At 40.2% G+C, this 18,702-nt stretch overlaps 1 protein-coding gene across 1 annotated transcript in view; it reads left to right on the top strand.

Annotated features, from left to right (window-relative positions):
- stk32c (serine/threonine kinase 32C) overlaps positions 1-18,702 on the top strand; it is a 153,642-nt gene that overhangs the window by 50,809 nt on the left and 84,131 nt on the right. The window contains exon 2 of the mRNA XM_074675879.1: positions 6,393-6,448. Coding sequence (XP_074531980.1) covers positions 6,393-6,448 — 56 coding nt within the window. The remainder of the gene's footprint in view (positions 1-6,392; positions 6,449-18,702) is intronic.

Raw genomic sequence — 18,702 nt, 5'->3', positions numbered from 1 at the left:
CTTTGCTGAAAGATGTCAGAGCTTTGTGCTTCCTTTGTGAGATGAATCAGACACAATCTTAAAAATAATTTAACCTAGGTTTGATATCCGGCTCACACAGTGTTGGTTGAATGCGTCTCGTCATGTAGCAAGACACCAGAGCGAACATATTTTCTTATTTCCAGGATGATGGATGCAGTGTTTTCTCAGACTTCTCTCAGGCGCTGCAGATAAAATGAGTTTGTCGGGAGCCTGATGGATGTCCAGGGGGGTAAAGTGGAATCTACAGATAAAGTCTTTTACTATTTACGGATTCATGACATTTGTAGTAGTGTTATTTTCATTACTTTTTCACCCTTTCAGAATGGTTAACAATGACTCTGCACACAGCGGTGTTGTTGAATCTGCCAGCACAACCTTTCATGAAAGAGTTGATCTACAGTTTTAATAAACAAAACCCTCTATATTCACATTGCTCCCTCTTTACAGATGCATTCAGAATATTGCATCAGTCAACACATAAGTGAGGCTGTGAAGTACATCACTCCCTGAATGCTACAAACCGTGCTCGCTTACTTCAGTGTCTGCTTTGGTAGTTGGTTTGTATCCGTATGTATGCATGCAGCTTCATTTTTGATTCACTGATTGAAAACAGATTAGTGGACGCAGAAAACAGATTAAACTGAACACAAGAAGTTTGAAACAAGACTGCATTACAGTTTTGTTTTCTGCAGTTTAATAAATTAGTCACTGCTGCCGAAAACAAGTCAGATAACTTGGATAACTTGATGTTCTGCTGCAGCTCGAGTCCGAGGTCAAACAGAAGTTTTAATTCTGACTCACTGATCAGAGAAAACACTCTGAAATTTACCAAATTAAGAACAACTCAGCTAACATGGCAAAACACCAGATCATTGAGTCTGTTGGTAAACAACTTCAATTGGTTCGCTAAGGCGCTGTAGCCGTTGATAGTGGCCGATGGCTGTGCTACAGCAGGAATACACCCGCTGTGTTTCTGGTCTGGCTCAACTCTGTTGCGTGTTGACACCGTATGTCAACTCACAACAGCTGCTGATGATCAATCGGCCACCTTGCAGAACACCAGACAGCTTGTGTCGTGAGACTGAGAAGTTCCCGCATTTCCCACCACATTGATGAGCCTCTCCTTGTTCATGTTGGGATGTAAAACCTCAAACCTGTTGACTCCTCTTGGCTGAACTCATTAGGTCAGTTTGTTGTTGTAGTAAAGCTGAAATACGATCTAGTTTTATGATGGAATGTAGGTATACTTAATATATCTGTACCAATATCTGTATCGGCCGATATTTACTCATTAGCTGCCCGCATTTTCAGAGTATCTTTAACGATCTTTCAAGACCCAAATGATATTGTTTTCTTTTACTATGTAAACACTAAAACTACCTAAGAAGAGTGGATTCTCTTCTTTTATGGCCCTCTTCCTGTTTTTGATCAAAAAAACAGACAAAACGTACTTTATTGAATCCCGGGAGCTCCATCCTTTGATTCTCTCCATGGTTGTCTTCTCTCACGATCACGCCGTTCTTTCTCTCTGAATTACCTTGACACATCACCTTAGATTTTTTTTTCTTTTTTTTAACCAGTGATATTGGTAAATAATGGCCATAACAACAATATCAACATCGGATATCAGTATCGGCCAAAACTTTCATATCTGTGCACCCCTAATGGAACCCAAAAGTATTGTTGGCTTTGGCCTTGTTTGCATTTCAGCCGACCCAGAACAGGAAACTTTTGAAAACAGCCTCCAGAGTGGATTTTTTCCTGAAACATTGCCGCCGTTGTTGCCGTCGCCGAGTCTTCAGTGGAAACCCTGACGTCACACTCCCCTTTGGGCATTATACTTTCATTGTGGCAACTTGACTTGCCACGTGCAAACTGGACATCAACGACTGAAACAATAGCAGTAAGGCTGAACAATTAATTTATCTGAAACCAATGTCATAAAATGAAATTTTCAAATTGCTGCAATTAAAAAAAAAACAGGTTTTATGTACACTGACCTGGAGGGAATATAGTAACTTGTACTGGTTCTTCCTCAAAACCAGCAAAAGTCAATACACAGGTTTTCTGTTAAAAACCTTGTGAGCTACAGAGATCCATACAGTAGAATGATCGTAGCTGGCAGAGCTGCTTTGTTGCTCTTACTGACAACTAGTGGTCAGTAAAACTTTACAGTGTTCCTTTTTCATTTTCAATTAGAAAGTGCAGGAAAGACTTGTTTTTTTTTATGTTAATAGCATCCATGCTCGTGCTGGTCACACTATAGAATGATTTATTGCTTTTCCTAAGTGAATAATGCAGAAGATAAACACCCCCCTTAAATGAACGCATGCTAAATTGCAATCGTAATATTGGTAAAAAAATAAAACGCAAAAAGATTATTTTCCAAAATCATTTAGCCCTAAATAGCAGACTACCATGCTGTGCTTGTGCTGCTGAATCTGATGACTGCCTTTTGACAAAATGTGGATGTGTTGCACCACACACCTTTTCTGCACTGTTTGTTTTTTTGTTTGTTTTGTTTTATTAGCAGCTGTCTAGACTTCTTCTGGTCTGTGGAGGGCGTGTCTCTACAGATATATTGCCAACTACAGGCCTGGCATGCATATTACAGCGCCTTCAGTCCCTAAGGGTTTCTGTGTGAACAGATTTTTTAAACTTTTTTCCTTTTTTGTTTTCGGGGTAAAAACAACCTTGTGTAAACGGGGCTTTGGGTGATTCCCGTGCACTACTTCTCGTGATCAGCCTTCTTTCAAATTAACCTGTCATTGCTCCAACAAATTTAGAAGGCGTGCGTATCTGCTGCGAGCTGCCGGAGCAGGGATGCAGCAGGACTGTAATGAAGCAGATCCAGCGTGAGTTGACACGTTGTCTTGAATAGAAACCTGGACAGGAGAGAAACTTATGTATTTTGTTTGTGTATATCACTGACATTTTGGGACAACTATAACAAAGTATAAATAGAAGAAATCAAGCTGGCTTGTTATTTCTGGTGCCAATTGGAGAGGTTGGTGATGTCAGAATATTTATTTTTATTTGTGCAAAGTGGAATAAGCTTTTAAGGACTTTTATTGAGTTGAGTTAACTACACAAGAAGACTTTTTTAATAATCAGGGCTGCTGCAGGTTGTTGAAATGACTCACCACTCAAACTTTTAAAGCAGGCTTCAATATTAGATTGTTCTAAAAGTTAAAAAACTATTTTTTACTTTCCAAAGCCTTCTTAATTATCTACAGATTTGTCACAGTGTTTTAATGGTGCTGTGTGTTGCTTGTCTTTTATGGTATTTGCCGTGTGTTTGTGTGTGTCAGTGAGAACAAGCGGATTAGTCGTGTACGAAAGGCTGAGAGAAGAGGATCCACACAGGATTATTGTGTCTTTAGGACAAAACGCACAGACTACACTTCATGTCTTTTGTCTGGGAGCAGAAATCCTGATGCGGTGTTTGTCGTGATCCAGTCCGGTGGGGGGTCAAAGTTCAGCTAGCAGTGTGTGTGCCCGAAGGAGCTCAGCAGGATGTGTTTCTTGTCTCATGATCACTGCTTGTCTGATGGCCAGGGGGTGGATCAGATCAGGATGAGACTCCAGCAGCTGAACGACTTTTAAGGAGAAGCTGCAGGAGTTAGATTCAGCCTGCTGTGATCACATCTGCCCGCTGCACACACAAACAACCACAACCACACACACATACACAGAACACAGAGTGAACACAGGCGATCAGTATTATGGATGATCAGGAGGAGGTCAGCCGAAGTCTGTCAGCTCATCCGCCCAAACTCCCACGCTAGAGTCAATGCAGCTCGTAGTGTCAGGGTAACAGATTTTTACAGCTAAATGTAACTTTTGAAAAACAGAAAACAAAAGAGGCAGATTTAATATGACTGTATTCAAGATAATGTAAAAGTGTGAATAGCACTAGTCATCTTTTGAAAGACTGCTCAGAAAATTTCTTGAAATTTGAGGAATAAAGTCTGAACAGTGAGGGTAACAGTGAATTGTGAAGTTTTTACCCAAAGCCATGAGTTGAAAAAAAAAAAAGTTTTAATTTGAACTAGCATTATCAGAAGTGAATCATTAAAAAGTATCAATTTAACATTTTAGTCAATAGCTGTAGATTGAACACACATTATATCAGCTGTTAGTTTAAACTTTTAGCCCCATGGCGACAGTAATTGTTTATTTCTTGGACCTTTTACAAAAGAAGAAGCAAAGCTCCTTGATATCTAGAATTAGAGGCACAGCCATGAACTGTTAGCATACCGATAGGCTCTGTCCGAGGAAGTTTTCAATAAGTAAGGGTGTACCTTGTTAAGTGCAGAGACAGTGTTTATAGCTGCTAACTTCATGTTTAGAGACATGTTTGATAGTGATTTTGAGCCCATGCAGTGATTTCCACTACAGAGTCATGTTTGCATTTAATGCAGCCCCTCCAGGTTACATCATTATGTGTCAGCTTTTCACTTTTGGACAAAAAAAATTCGGGTTCTCTGAATCTTTCAATTAAATTTTGTACAGTCGATGATTAAAAAAGTTAAATCCTTTGGATTTTTGTGCTCATGAACATCTCTGAAAATGTTAAGCATTTTACACTTATGCAATGTACCTCTTCCCGACTTCTGCAAGACCAAACCTCTCCGTTATGCTCTTTTTATACCCACTCATCTTACTAACCTGCTGAAAAAGCATTACTTTTTTCAATGTTTTGCAGTCCCTGCCCTACCTTTTAGAAATTTGTTGCTGGTATCAAATGAAAAATGAGAGCATGTATATTTTTTTCCTATTTGATCAAATTTTTCAGCTTCAACACCTGTTGTGTCTGGACTATTTTCAGTTAAGTGATTGTAAAGCATCAGCTTCTGTTTTTTATTTTTTAACTTAGCAAGTTTTCCAACTTTTTTAGATCATGGGCTGTAATCTAGAGCTGCTTAGCTAGAGCACCAAGTGTTGTCAAATAGAGAAAGACCAATAAGGTTTTTCCAGGACTGGTACCTATTTCAATTGTTAGTAGTCAAGGAGGCTGATAACCGTATTTGGTGCTGATATTCATTTGCAGTAAAAGTGAAAATACTGGCGTCAAAATTTTGAATGCAAATAAAAACTTTTTTGAATACAAACTTCATCACCTAACTTTGTTTAAATGTCTATGAGCTTACGTTTTTTTGAAACAGCTCCCAGCCTCAGTAGCATGTCTTATAGTGTTAAATAAAAAGTTTAAACAAAATGGAACTGGGATGTTTATTATGATTTCGGGAGAGTCAGCGGCCTAACCTTGCCTTTGAAACCTGTGTGTGTGCGCACTGTGCATGCACAGCTTTCACTGCTGATTGGCTGATATCTGAGCCATGACTCTGTTTATAACCAATCAAATAGTACAGCATCAGAGCCAAACTAACCCAGTTTTAATTTTTTTTTTTTATTGGCTGGTGAATTATAGCCTGCATTAGGATTGCCTCAAAATGATGAGAACTGGCGCCGATATTCAGACCAGTTGATTATTGGTCTATCCCTGTTGTCAAGTGCCTTTGCGGATTTAGCTTACTAACTGCTGCTTGTATCACAAAACTTTTTAAAAGTTCCTTCCTTCCTAAAAGTCACAGGGGTGTGTATTTTGCTTTCTGATAGTGTTTCCTTTTTTAAAACAAGCTTTAAACTCCTTCCATGTGACCGCCCTCCTCCTCCAGAGAGGACAAATCTATTAATCATCAAAACACACATCCACTGAAAAAGGCAATGAGCCTAAACAGCTAACTGTGCCATTACACATATTGATATCATAAATAATGGAAGATGAATGACGGCAGTGCTCTGAGCTGAAACTTTCTCTGAAGTAAGACTTTTTTTTTTCATTTCCCCTGCTGATATTAGATTAGCTGAATCATGGAAAAAGTTGAAGATCTTGGTCATCATCTCAGTTTAAGATTTTTACACACCGAATCTCACATTTGTTCTGTTTTAATTACAAGCGGTTACATCATTATAGAAATAAAGCTGAAGAAGTCATTCCCTTTACAGAGAGTCAGAGCTGAGAGCCTGTCAGAGCCTGACAGAGAGACGTCTGCTGATGTGTTTGAGTCGTTTACTGCTGTCACTTATTGATCAGTAAGGACTGGCTATAACCGTTAAAAGTAATGACTTGTTAAGATGTTTTCGTGACATGAAAGTGGAGGAGGTTTTATGGGAGGGTTTACAGCACCTCTTCCCACCTTTAATAACGATATTAACACCATTAAACGACTGCTTACAGTTGAAGCTTTAACCTCACAGTTTTATTATAACGCACCTGAAGGGCAGACACATCAGACAGCAGAGACGTCTTTTTACTCTTACTTTATGATTACTGATGAATTCTGTTTCTCTTCTTCTCTCCACAGTAAACTTTGACCACTTCCAGATATTGCGGGCCATCGGGAAAGGGAGCTTTGGAAAGGTGATGTAACCTCTATATTTCACTGTAATGTGTGTGTGTATGTGTGTGTGTGTGTGTGTTGTGTTCTTTCAATTAGCCTGCAGCCTTTTTGTTTTTATAATAGGTATAAATACAGCTCGTGAATTTCTTCCCATAAAGTCACTTAGAGGACAGCCAATTTACTTTTCATCTCCTGACAGGCGACCTGTTGGGAGTTTTGACCCACGCCTCCATTTAATTACAGAGCAGCACAAATCTCAGGCTGAATTTTGTCGCTGCGCTCGGCGGTCGGCGGTCGAGCTGAAAGCAGCACGGATGGAAACTTGGCATGTCTCTGATTGTGGTTTTGTGTGTCTGCGTGTGTCTGACGGAGGCACATTGTGGAAACCAAATTACCGCTGCTCTTTTCAACCTGCTCTCAGGTGCCAATAGCTTTGGTGACCATTGTTGATAAAACAGACATTTTGGATAAACTTGTTAGAAGAAGAAGCTCTTTGTGTTGGTATTGAATGTCTGTTTGAGGCTTCAGTAATGAATTCAGGGCACGGTGGGTGTGTTTTTGTGAGCTTTTAGACACAGAATTGGGCTCCAGAGATTTGAATAGTTTATCTTCATTTTGAATCCCAAATATCACAGCTAATATTTGTTCATTAAACTCGTGTCGGTGCACAAGTTTGCAAATTTTCTATGCTCTGCTTCTCAAATCTGTCTCTACAAAACACAGCCCCCCTGTTTCATGGAAAGTCATATCCCAAATGCTGAATACATTACCATGTGAATTTATGTTAATTTTTACTTATTGCTTTGTTCCCTCAAGCTGCTGTCACTTCCCTGATGATAGTGGGAGAAGCTGCAGTGAGGCGGCAAACATGCTGTATGCGGGTCGAGTCTAAGACTGAGGCAGGGCAAACTAAGTGAATAAGCAGTAACACTCACTCCAGGATTAATGAATTAACATGCCTGAAAATTAATCTTCATTCATGTTTTTCTTTAATTCATACATAAAAACTTTAAATTGGCTGCTTCTTTTCCACGTTTCTCTTTTTTCTGCATCAGAAAAGAAAAGCAAACATTTCAACCAAGAGGTCGAAACAGACGCTCTGCAGTTCTGCAATGTTTGTAACACAGTCATGTCTGCACACACTTTTATGAAGACAACACAAAAACACACACACAAACACTCAAGCAGTCACACAGATGCTTGCAGAGACGCTCAGATAAAGTCTGTCCTTGGTGAAAGTCGTCCTGTCGGTGTTTTTCTGCCCACTGTGGCCTCACTCTGAGTTCCTGCTGTTTCTGAATACTTATTAACACCATGATTCTTTAGACACACACACACACACACACACACACACACACACACACACACACACACACACACACACACACACACACACACAAACACACACACACACACACACACACACACACACACACACACACACACACACACACATGCTCTGGTGATGTGTTTGGAGACGTGGCTGGGAATAAAGATGTCAAGTCAACCAAACATCCATCGATCCCAGCTCCAGAATCTGTCTTGAGATTTTTGATAGAATCGCCACAACCATAAAAATCAAACATGTATTTGAAATCCAGCCGTTATCATGCCGTAGACTTAGTTTTGTGAAGAGCAGATGCTCTATTCTGTAATGTCCATGAGGTGTATGGGGATCCAAATTAATTATCAACCTTAGCCAATAGCCTATTTTACAGCAATGATCCTGCTGACGAAGTTCTGGCAATGGCAAGTTTTTTTTTTTCTTTCTGCAAACTTTTCTCAGTAGCTTCAGTATCCAAATGCTTGGATTTCCTTTTTTTTTTTTTTTTTTTTTGCAAAAGTAAGGTTTGCTCAGGTGGTTTGTCAGCTGGGGCATTAGAGTACTAAATCATTCTACTCTGGTAAAAGTAAACTTGCTCTCATGATTTACTTTGACTGGAGTATAAGTAAAACTGCAGTTTGTTAAAATTCAAATAAAATTAAGAAAACCAGGAAAAGAAAAGCCAAGGCTCTCTCTTTTGAACGGTCAAGATGCCTTTATCTGACATGCTCTTAGTGACCCTGCAAACTTGACTGAAACGTGTTTGGAAGTCCATGAGTTCATGATTTTTCTCACTCTGAATTGAACATCTGTTGTGTTTCAAAATACTATATGTTACATCATGTTACACCATGATACAGATATGACCAAAAGTTCAAACAGTTCTCAGTAGAGATAGACTGATGTCATTTTATCAGGGCCGATATCAATACCAATAGTCACAGAGCCAATAACTGATATTTGGAGCCAATAATAACTTATGGTAAAAGTGAAACTACTGGCATCATAATATTGAAAAATACAAACTCTAACACTTAACTTTGTTCAAACGCCTTTCAGTATATGTTTGTCAAACAGCTTATGGGCTTTTGCAAATTTAAATGAAAACGTAGAGTAAATAAATTAAGCTCCCTAAAGTTTTCGTCACTGAGTCATTAAAAAAATCAAAATAAAAAAGGCTCCTTGTGTAACCAATCAGTTGGTACTCTGGGTAAGACAAGGCTACAGACAGAAAAGTGACTGTGGACAGAAAGGCGAGCCAAAATAACACAGTTTAAATTGATTTCTTATCGGCTGTCAGATTAATTAAAAAGCCGATGCCAATATGCCTGAAAATGCCAAATATTGGCCCTGATAATCTGCCTGGTGAATAATCAGTCTTTCCCTGATTCTCAGCAGAACAAGTCTTTCACCAGACCTCCTCCCACTCAGCGACTCTTTCTTCAGTCCAGTCTGGAAACAGAAACCCTCTTAAAAAGTAACAGCTGTCAATGCCTCACCAGGAGACGTGTTTGTATCGTTTACTGCTCTTACTTATCTATCAGTTAGGACTGGCTGTAATCATTAGAGTAATGACTTCTTAAGGTGTATTTGTTGACATGAAAGTGAAGGATTTTGACCCTAAGAACGCATTTATACTTGTTTTGCTTGATGCCAAAATGCAGGGAAGTGTGTTTTTGGCTCAAGATGAGGATGTCATTAAGATACATTTTAACTTTTCAACAGAGACTGCATCCAATTTTTTTGTCTTGGTTTTCTGACTCTGCATGTATCTTCCATCCAAATATCACCTCAAACTCACACTGTTTTCTGAGTCAGGGATGAGCTCCTTCCCCATTTTCTTTCTTAGCTCCTCTGAAGAACTTTACCTGGAAAGTACTCAAAGTACTGAGTTCCTTCTTTGAACATATGGTGGTGGGAGTGGAGGGAGTCTTATATGCACCTTAAAGTGTGCGAAAGCATATTTACCCAAACTGCAATGATATAACCAGCAGCACTAATGTGTGAAGTTATTTAAACAATACGCCCATCCACAGGAAAGTAAATAAATGTTTTTACAGCTTCTTTTGTCAGCACCCCACATTGTAGAGGCGTGTTGTTATTTGCCTAAAATAAAGACTTAATTCATGCAAAATCTACATCATGGAACTTCTAAAGAAAATTTTGTTTTAAGATATTATGAAACAAGGTTTTTATTTGAACCTGTGTGGTTACTGAAGCTTGATTTAAGTGTTAGGAGTTAATTTGACTGGAACTGAGATAAACTCCCACAGTAATACTTGAGTTTTTTTGCACACAATAAAATAAGAAAATAAGAAAAAGAGGGCAGTTAGGACACTATCAACATGTGAACATATCAAATGTCTGCTCATCCTGAATAGGAGTCTGTGTTACAGTTATATCAACACTGCCACTAGCAGTTACTGTTTCAGAGCTGTGAACCAGAGTGTCACACATTTTAGGGCTGTTAATTTTTAATTGAAAGTGAATCTCACTAAAACAAAACAAAACAAAGCATTTTCAGATTATAAAACATGTTTTTTTTCCTTCTTCAACAGTAGAATGAAGGTAGGAGTCAAACAGTGGCTAACCTTGGCTCTGCTTGCCCACACGTACAGAGCTTGGTTCAAGGTTACGACCTTTTGCGTTCAATCCTCGAGGCCACACGACAATGATGATGCAACTCACTCAAGGGATTAATAGAACAGCCTGAAGATGTTTTTTTGACTAACCCTATTATTTATTTTATTACATCACACCAGTTTTGAGGTCGTGTTTTGGTACTGGCCAGTATTAGATTCAAGAAATCCAAGAGGAAGTAACGGTTTATGACATCTCTAGGTGTAGCGGAGGTAACAAGCTGATTGAAACTGTCAGCCGTCCACAAAGCAGCTGCTTCAGTGTCAGTCTGCTTTCTCTGAGTGTCTACACTGCAAAAACTGAAATCTCCTGTTAAGTTCAGAAAATTAAAAGGGTAGCATACAGCAAGTCCATAGGGCTAGAACGGTTTATGAAAAATCTGAACTGTTCGGTTTTGCTCACTCGGTTCAGGGCTTGTGTGCTTCGTTCAGTTCTTTTTTTTTATTGTCTTATTACTCAGTTTGAAGCAAGTTTGTAGCTCTGATCATTACACATGTGCAACTCGAAGCGATGGAGTACAGCGTGTGTGTTGTTTACATAACAAGCAGAGAAGGTAGAGGAATCGTTTTGCTATCTGTCAGCTCTTTAGATTCTGTGTGAGCTCTGATGACGGCAGTAAGAAAGTGGAGGATAAAACCGTGACTGAGTGTTGCTAACTTAGAGACTGTCGCTACATTTAATGACTTTTCAGACCCCTCTGGAGAGTTTTTTTTCTTAAAGATGACAATTCCTGTGACTTTTCTGGAGTTTGGAGTCTGACGTTAAAGCATGTTTTGATGTCCTCAATGGGCAGCCTGTGGTATCATGAGTCCCTCCCCGATCCAAAACACAGAGACAGTCCTCACTCTCAGCAGATGAAATGACACAAGTGTGTGTCTCACTATGGTCACTTCTGCTGGTCCCCAGCCCAGATAAAGGAGGAGGGTTAATATTTAGACATAAAAAAAAACAAGAATGGACAGAAGAAAGTTAATTTGTAGTTCTTAACGTATTTATGATGCTGTGTTTCAACTGCTTTCTGTCTCTCCCACGTTATTTATCTCTCCTACAGAGTTTATGACAGTTACATGCAAATAGATTATTATGCAAATTAGACAGCAGCGTCATTTATTGGCTTTTAGTGACTTCTGGGACAGTCAATAGACATTTTTTACGGAGGAGTTGGCATTTTGAAACTAGCAATGTTTCACTCAACTTTCATGATACATGACAAAATTTATTAAGAATAATCTGATAATAGTGGTTTATAGGGGATATGGTAAAAATAAAGGCGTTAGAAGTAACAACAATGTACATCGAATAGGAAACTGTGACCACAAAACCACGGTAAGAACCGAACCGTGGATTTTGTGAACCGCTCCATCCCTACAAGTCCGTGAACGAATTTAGAAATTCTTTTGGAGTAAATGACTTTTCTAACGTTAAAATGATGCATACAGCCTGATCAAAGACCACAGTGTTCAGAGGCATGGTGTTTTTCTCTGAGGTAGAGTGAAAAACAGTGAAACACAGGGAGGTGTTTTTCTCACACTGTAGCTCTATGAAACATGATCTGTGTATCACAGCCTGTAGGTGCTCCACCAAAATGGCTTTCATAATGCAGTGCCGTGCGTGTGTGTGTGTGTGTGTGTGTGTGTCCAGTGTGCATGTGTGTGTGCATTAGCGAGGGGGAGAGTGTGAATGTTGTAGGACTCCTTCATGCACAGCAGGGGCTCATGCGGGAGGATGGAGCTGAGAGGAGAAACAGGAAACCTCCTCCTCTAAAAACAAACATGGCAGACGCTGGTTTCCCTCTGTTTTTTTCTCCCTCCGTCTCTAACGCTGAACTTTCATGTACACACGCTGGCAGTCTTTAGATCATCCTCTGCCTATCCTCTGACCTTTACGTACCGAATGCATACATAACTAAACATTTATCAGATCTGAGGACAGAGGGTGTGTTTGCACTGACTGTTCTTCATCGGTTAAACTTGGTGGTCATTTAAACTGGTTCAGCTCAATTTGCATTTTTTTTGTCCTTTTTAGATTTGTTTAAGACAGAACATTGTCCTGGATGTTGACACAGCTCAGTTAATCCACCTGATCCCTCGAGACCTGTGTCTAGATTAAATTTCCTGCTGCTTCCAGATACTTGAGCCTGACCAGTTTCCAGTTTGTCGATCTGTTTGCTGGGATCACAGCCAGTGTTTCTCTGATGGATACCATCTACTGACGCTCTATTGTCCCATCTGTCAGCTAAGTGGCAGATTTACTGTATGAAGCACGTCACAGGTTGGCTGATATCAGGCTTACGACATCACTGTTAACACAGAATAATCAGGTTTTAAACCCTGACATCTCCCCCACCCCTCAAGCTTTTTCACTAAATAAAGCCAAAAGGCTCAGATAATTATCTTTAAAAAACACCAAACTCTAGTTTAAAGAAAAACCTAAAATATCAGTTCATTATTTTTTAAAGTTTTTCTACATGTCAACAAGCAAACAACTCTTAAATGTTGGTTTTCTTTCGACTCAAACATGATGCAAACTCAGAACATCAGGAAATGTCATCTCTGGTTGGCTTAGGCCACACTGGGTCACAGGTTTGTTTTCCCTTTGATTTAAAAAGTAAAACCCAGTCATATGTGAGGTTTTCATGATGTGTTGGCTGATGCACATTCAGATTTAGCACCTACTTTGGACTGATCTCTGTTTACAGATATTATTAAAAATGTAGCACCTATAACATATTCACAGTGGGGCTGTGGTTAGCGCTGTTGCCTCACACAAGATGGTTCCTGGTTTGATTCCCTGGCTGGGCTGCTTCCTCTCTGCATATACTACATGGACATAACATCCTTGACAAATTTCAATCAGGTTATCGGCAGATGCACTCCACAGAAACTGCACTTCTTAGAGTGTCCAATGACATCATGATGGCCTCCGACACTGGCAAGTCCACTATTGTAATTCTGCTTGACCTTAGTGCAGCGTTTGATACTGTTGACCATCAAATCTTGCTAAATAGGCTCCGTGACCATGTAGGTATTTCCGGCAGCGCTCTTAACTGGTTTGTCTCCTACCTCAGTGGTAGAAATTTCTCTGTTGCTGCTGGTCCTTATACCTCTGATTCAGTCCCTTTGTCATGTGGTGTGCCTCAAGGATCAGTATTGGGCCCAATTCTGTTTTCTTTGTATATGCTCCCTCTCAGCACTATTATCAATAGGTTTAATAGCATTTCTTATCACATGTATGCAGACGATGTTCAGTTGTATTATTCTTTTAATCCAGACAGTAATGACAACCTTAACATACTGCATGACTGTCTGTTAGCAATCAATGACTGGTTAAGCAATAATTTCCTTCAACTTAACGCTTCCAAAACTGAGGTCTTGATTGTCGCTCTTGAAGGTACTGCCGGTAAGATTGCTAAGCGTATTGGTTCTTTGGAATCTAATGTCTGCTCTAACCTGAAAAATCTTGGTGTTATTTTTGACCAGGCCATGCTCTTTGATAAACACATTCTGGCCTTGACCCGCACATGTTTTTTCCATCTGAGGAATATCTCAAAACTGAGATCCATTGTTTCTCATAGAGAACTTGAAATGATAATTCATGCCTTTGTGTCATCGCGCCTGGACTATTGTAACTCTCTCTTTCTGTGCCTGAACAAATCTTCTATTGATCGTCTCCAGATTATTCAGAATGCTGCTGCAAGGCTTCTGACAAAAAAATCAAAATATTGTCACATTACCCCTGTACTGGCATCCCTACACTGGCTTCCAGTAAGATTCAGGATCCAGTTTAAGGTGCTGGTTTTAACTTTTAGAGCTCTACGGGGTCAGGCTCCTGAGTATTTGTGTGAGCTGCTTCAGGTGTATGTTCCTGGCAGGTCACTCAGGTCTGCAGGTCACAAACTTTTAATTGTTCCCCATACTAGTTTTAAGACCCGGGGAGACCGAGCCTTTGAGTCTGTTGCACCTAGATGGTGGAACGCTCTCCCCCAGACCCTGAGGGATGCTACATCCATTGCCAATTTCAAAAAGCAACTTAAAACCCACCTGTTCAGGCAAGCGTTCCTTGACCATGTTAAATAATTTGCTGATCATGATCTTTTATGAATCTGTGTTTTTCTCTGTGGTTTTCTATTTGTTGTTTGTGGAAACGACTGATGTTTGAATTCTGTGAAGCACTTTGTGAGTTTTCTCTGTGAAAGGTGCTATATAAATAAACATTATTACTTTGTGTGTTTTCCCCATGCAAGTGTAATTTTTTCCCCAGGTTCTCTTCCAGCTTCCTCCCACAGTCCAAAAACATCAGGTTGATTGGTTACCCTTAATCAGGTGTTACAGTATGTGAATGGTTGCCTGTCACCCAGTAACAGCTGAGATATATTCCCCCCTCTGAAAGCGATGAAAGATAATTGATGGGAGGATCTGGTGTTTACGGGTTCACTGTGTAAACATAGGAAGTGTTATGTGTCTAGTAGTTAAAGGGGTTGACGCAGGCTGACTGCTGTGATGACATCATCTGACTATAACGTGTCAGTAAGTTCAATTCACTCAAATGTTTGAGTTTTCAGTAGATTTAACTTTTGTTACTGTTTCAGTAAAAACAACTTAAAAACATTAGTCTTTGTGACTGTGTTTTGTAACCGTGAGTGAGGAGGGGGTGCAGTCGATGTGAGACCCTGCTGTACTTCTAGACGTGCAGCAGTGGCACAGGTTGTCTGTGCTCCACATGACATGGACTGTTTATCTGTGTGTCACAGCATGGACCAGCTGTCTGTGCTCCTTGTGGCATTGACCAGCTGTGGTGTGGATTGGCTGCCTGCATCAAAAATAAATAATTATATCATTTTTAATTTGTTTTGATTTTCAAAATTGGCCTAAAGAGCATGATAGTCTAGTCAAAAATTTCCTTAGTATAAATATTAATATATTAACCATTAGGCACACACTACAAAATCAACAGGTACAAGACCCTGTGCCATGGAGCACAGACCACCAGTCAGTGCCGTGGGGCTCAGACAACCTGTGCCCCCTGAAGAACAATATTTCAATCTACAGCAGGGTCTCACATCTACTGCCTTCCCTCCTCACTCACGGTTACTGAAGTTATGAAATCAGAGCTGATTTTTGATGTGACGGCGTTTGTAACCATGAGTGAGGAGGGAACGCTGTGGATATGAGACCCAGCTGTACTTTAAAACGTTATTTAATTCAGTTGTTCAGATCTGCTTCAATTTTTTATTATTATCATTACATTTACTTAATTCACAAGGCAAATTTATTGATATCACATCTTTCAGTTTTGAGTAAGGTCAATTTATTATGTTTATGGTGATTTGCAACATTTTTTTAACATTCCTTAATAATTGGATTTGTAATAAATCAGCATCAGGTTCATTTAATAAAAGACATCCAGTAGAATGATTTTCCATAATAATCGTAACTACTTAAGATGTTGAGTAAAATTAACTTATTTCATTTCTTCATTTTTTTTTAAGGTAACCGGTTTATAAGTATTTATCAAGTAAACTTAACTTATCCGGGTTTACAGTGTATGATCAAATATCTTCATACACACGTAGCCAACAATCTGAATCCTGTCGCGTTTCAACAGCAATTGATTGATTGATTTGACAATTGTCTCATGCTCATTTATGGACAGACCCTGACAGAGATTTTATTTTTTTACTTTTACATATATGTATTTTATTTTGTTGACAAACGTAAGAGCCAGAAATCTTTGTAAATAACAGGCTGCAGTTGATGAGACTGACTTGGTGTGAAACACGTTAAATGTAAAACAGATTGTACAGAGCATGAGATAATTCATTTTATATCAAATAACTTCAGGTGTAACCTGCTCGTCAGCATGTTCCTTTAGACTGCTGTTTTTTTTTATATCGCTCATGTACCAGATATTCTGCGTTTGTTTGTCAGGTGTCGCAAACTTCACAGCAGAGTGTTTTGCTTGCTTGAATAACTCACAAATGCCTATTTACTACAGCAGTTAGGAGAAATGGTGGCTGCTGTTATTACCCAAGTGAAAAGGAAAGTTAGCCATCATTTTTAAACATTGTCCTTAATTAAATTAAAAGATAAAATCTACTTTTCCCTCCGGAGTTTATGCTCTGATTAAATTCTGGTCCTCCCCTGTATCAGGCTTATCTCCAAGGAGCTCTCTGTCTTTGTTAGACAGGCACAGGCATAGATTTCATTACAGCTCGCAAAGGTTTACGTTTCAGAAATGAAAACTGTCCGAGGAAAAGACGAATCACAGAAAAAAGTTTTGCCGTTTGCTGCAGGTTTTATTCAAATAAATCTCTCTTTATTCTCTCTTTTCTCTGAGCGAGTCACTCCCCCCGTTTCTCCGTTTGATGTAAGCGAGCCGGTGTCTGACTCCCTCCCTTTCTCCATTTCAATACATCAGGCTCCATCTGTTCGTTTCGCAATTTAATTCAAAGCTGTTGTTGTGAGCTCGACAGCCAGAAACCTGTGCCTATAAATGAAGGCGTTGTTCAGAGTAACATATATGACACTAATATCATTGGAAATCCCTCTGTCTTTACTCTTCCTCTGATGTTGTGGAGCATCCATCCTCTTCCTGTGTGCGTGTGAGGAGTGATGGTATCCAGGTGTGATTATTTTCACAGCTTCAGAGCATACAGCTCATTTGTAACACGCCTGCTATCGAGCTGGACGTCCACACACAGCACCGCAGTCGAATAATTGCCTGCTCTCCTGTTGCTCCTTCTCTCTTTTCCCCATGAGCATCACCTCTTTGCCCCCCATTGTCGCTCGATCTCCTCTGCTCGGGCCGTGTAGGAGACTGCCGTTTCCGCTGCAGGCTCATTAAGGCCTGAACGTAGCAGGGGGAGGTGTGACTGACAGCAGGTTAGTGACAGCTCCTTAATGCCAGTGGTGGTCACACGGACAGGTAAACATCCAAACAGACAGAGGACGGTGTGAGGGGAGGTCAGAGGTGCAACAGGAGCTCAGCTGGTGGCTTTCACATCTTCACACACACACACAGACTCGGGTAGGAGTGAACCCTCATTAGGGGGAGTGTGATGGCAGCAGAGAGGCAGAGACAGGTGCTGGAAATAAGTGGGGAAGGAGATGATAGAGCCAGAGTGGCTGTGACACCCTCATCATATCGAGGAAGAGCGCAGCGTCAGAGGAAAGGTCAGGGAATGATGAAGCCTTTGTTAGCGTTTCCTCTCTCCGATAGTCCTGCAGGGCTCCCCGGCAGCATCCTTGTGCTTCTAAAACCTAGTCCTCCCTTCAAATCTGCCTCCAGCTGCAGGTGTGAAGAGCTCATGTGAGAGGAGTTGGTTTTGCAGAGTGCAGCTTTGCAGCACGGCCCAGCCGCAGTGTAGCCCTTGGCAACCTATTAGCCTAGAAATGTGCGCTCTTCCATTAAACTACACCTCTATAGGTTTCTCAGCACAAAGCTCCACTGCAGAGCCACTCATAGAAACACAGGGCCATATGGATAAAATAGCTCCAGGACCCAGAAAGCAGCTTGAACACACCCTCCAGAGAGCTCAGAGATCCTGAAATGCCCCATTTCCGTTTGTTTTGGTTTAATTTTACCCATCTGTCTCTTTTTTTTCCACGTTAAAATGTAAAATCCAGACAACATGGAGCCTTTTGAGGAGTTAATATTAACAATCCTGCCAACAGAATATAATGTACATAGCGGAAAATGTGATTGGCAGCTATACTGTCGTGACCTCGAAATCTTTCACATCTCATTTTCATCATCGTCCAACCATGCCGAGCACGTCCTTCAGCACACACACACAACCACAGGCAGAAATGAGGAGCTTCATGAAGCTTTTACACCAATAATACAGTTAAATTCTGGCCTGTGCTCATTACAAGCCGAACCATCCTTCCCCTGAGGATACCACAGATTTTCAGCTTCACATGTTCTGTATCGTTTTTAATTTGACTGCCGGTGTTAGCCAGAAATGGAAGATGGATTTCTGCCCCACCTCCACATTTCTGTTATCTGTGCCGCTCCATGGAGAAGGGATTGTAGGAGTGACACAGTATCTGACGTCTTTTTCATATGGTTGCATTTTCTTATTAGGATCTGATACAAGATGAAAGATGAAGTAGACGCTTTGTTTGTTTTAATAAGTCAGATAAGAAGTCCATCAAACTCCAAACCTTAATGTCTGTCTATGTGTAGCACCTTCCTCTGAGCAGCTTGGGTGGATAACTTCCACCAATCATCTCCAACATCTCTCAATTTCTGAAGTGTTACTGCATGTAACATTTACATTAATGAGATCACTGCTTACATTATCTAACA

Source organism: Halichoeres trimaculatus, unplaced genomic scaffold (assembly GCF_033239565.1).
Source record: "Halichoeres trimaculatus isolate MK-OKI-2021-1 unplaced genomic scaffold, fHalTri1.1 fHalTri1_scaffold_8, whole genome shotgun sequence".
Classification (NCBI taxonomy): Eukaryota; Metazoa; Chordata; class Actinopteri; order Labriformes; family Labridae; genus Halichoeres; species Halichoeres trimaculatus.
This window is presented reverse-complemented; position numbering and strand designations above follow the sequence as displayed.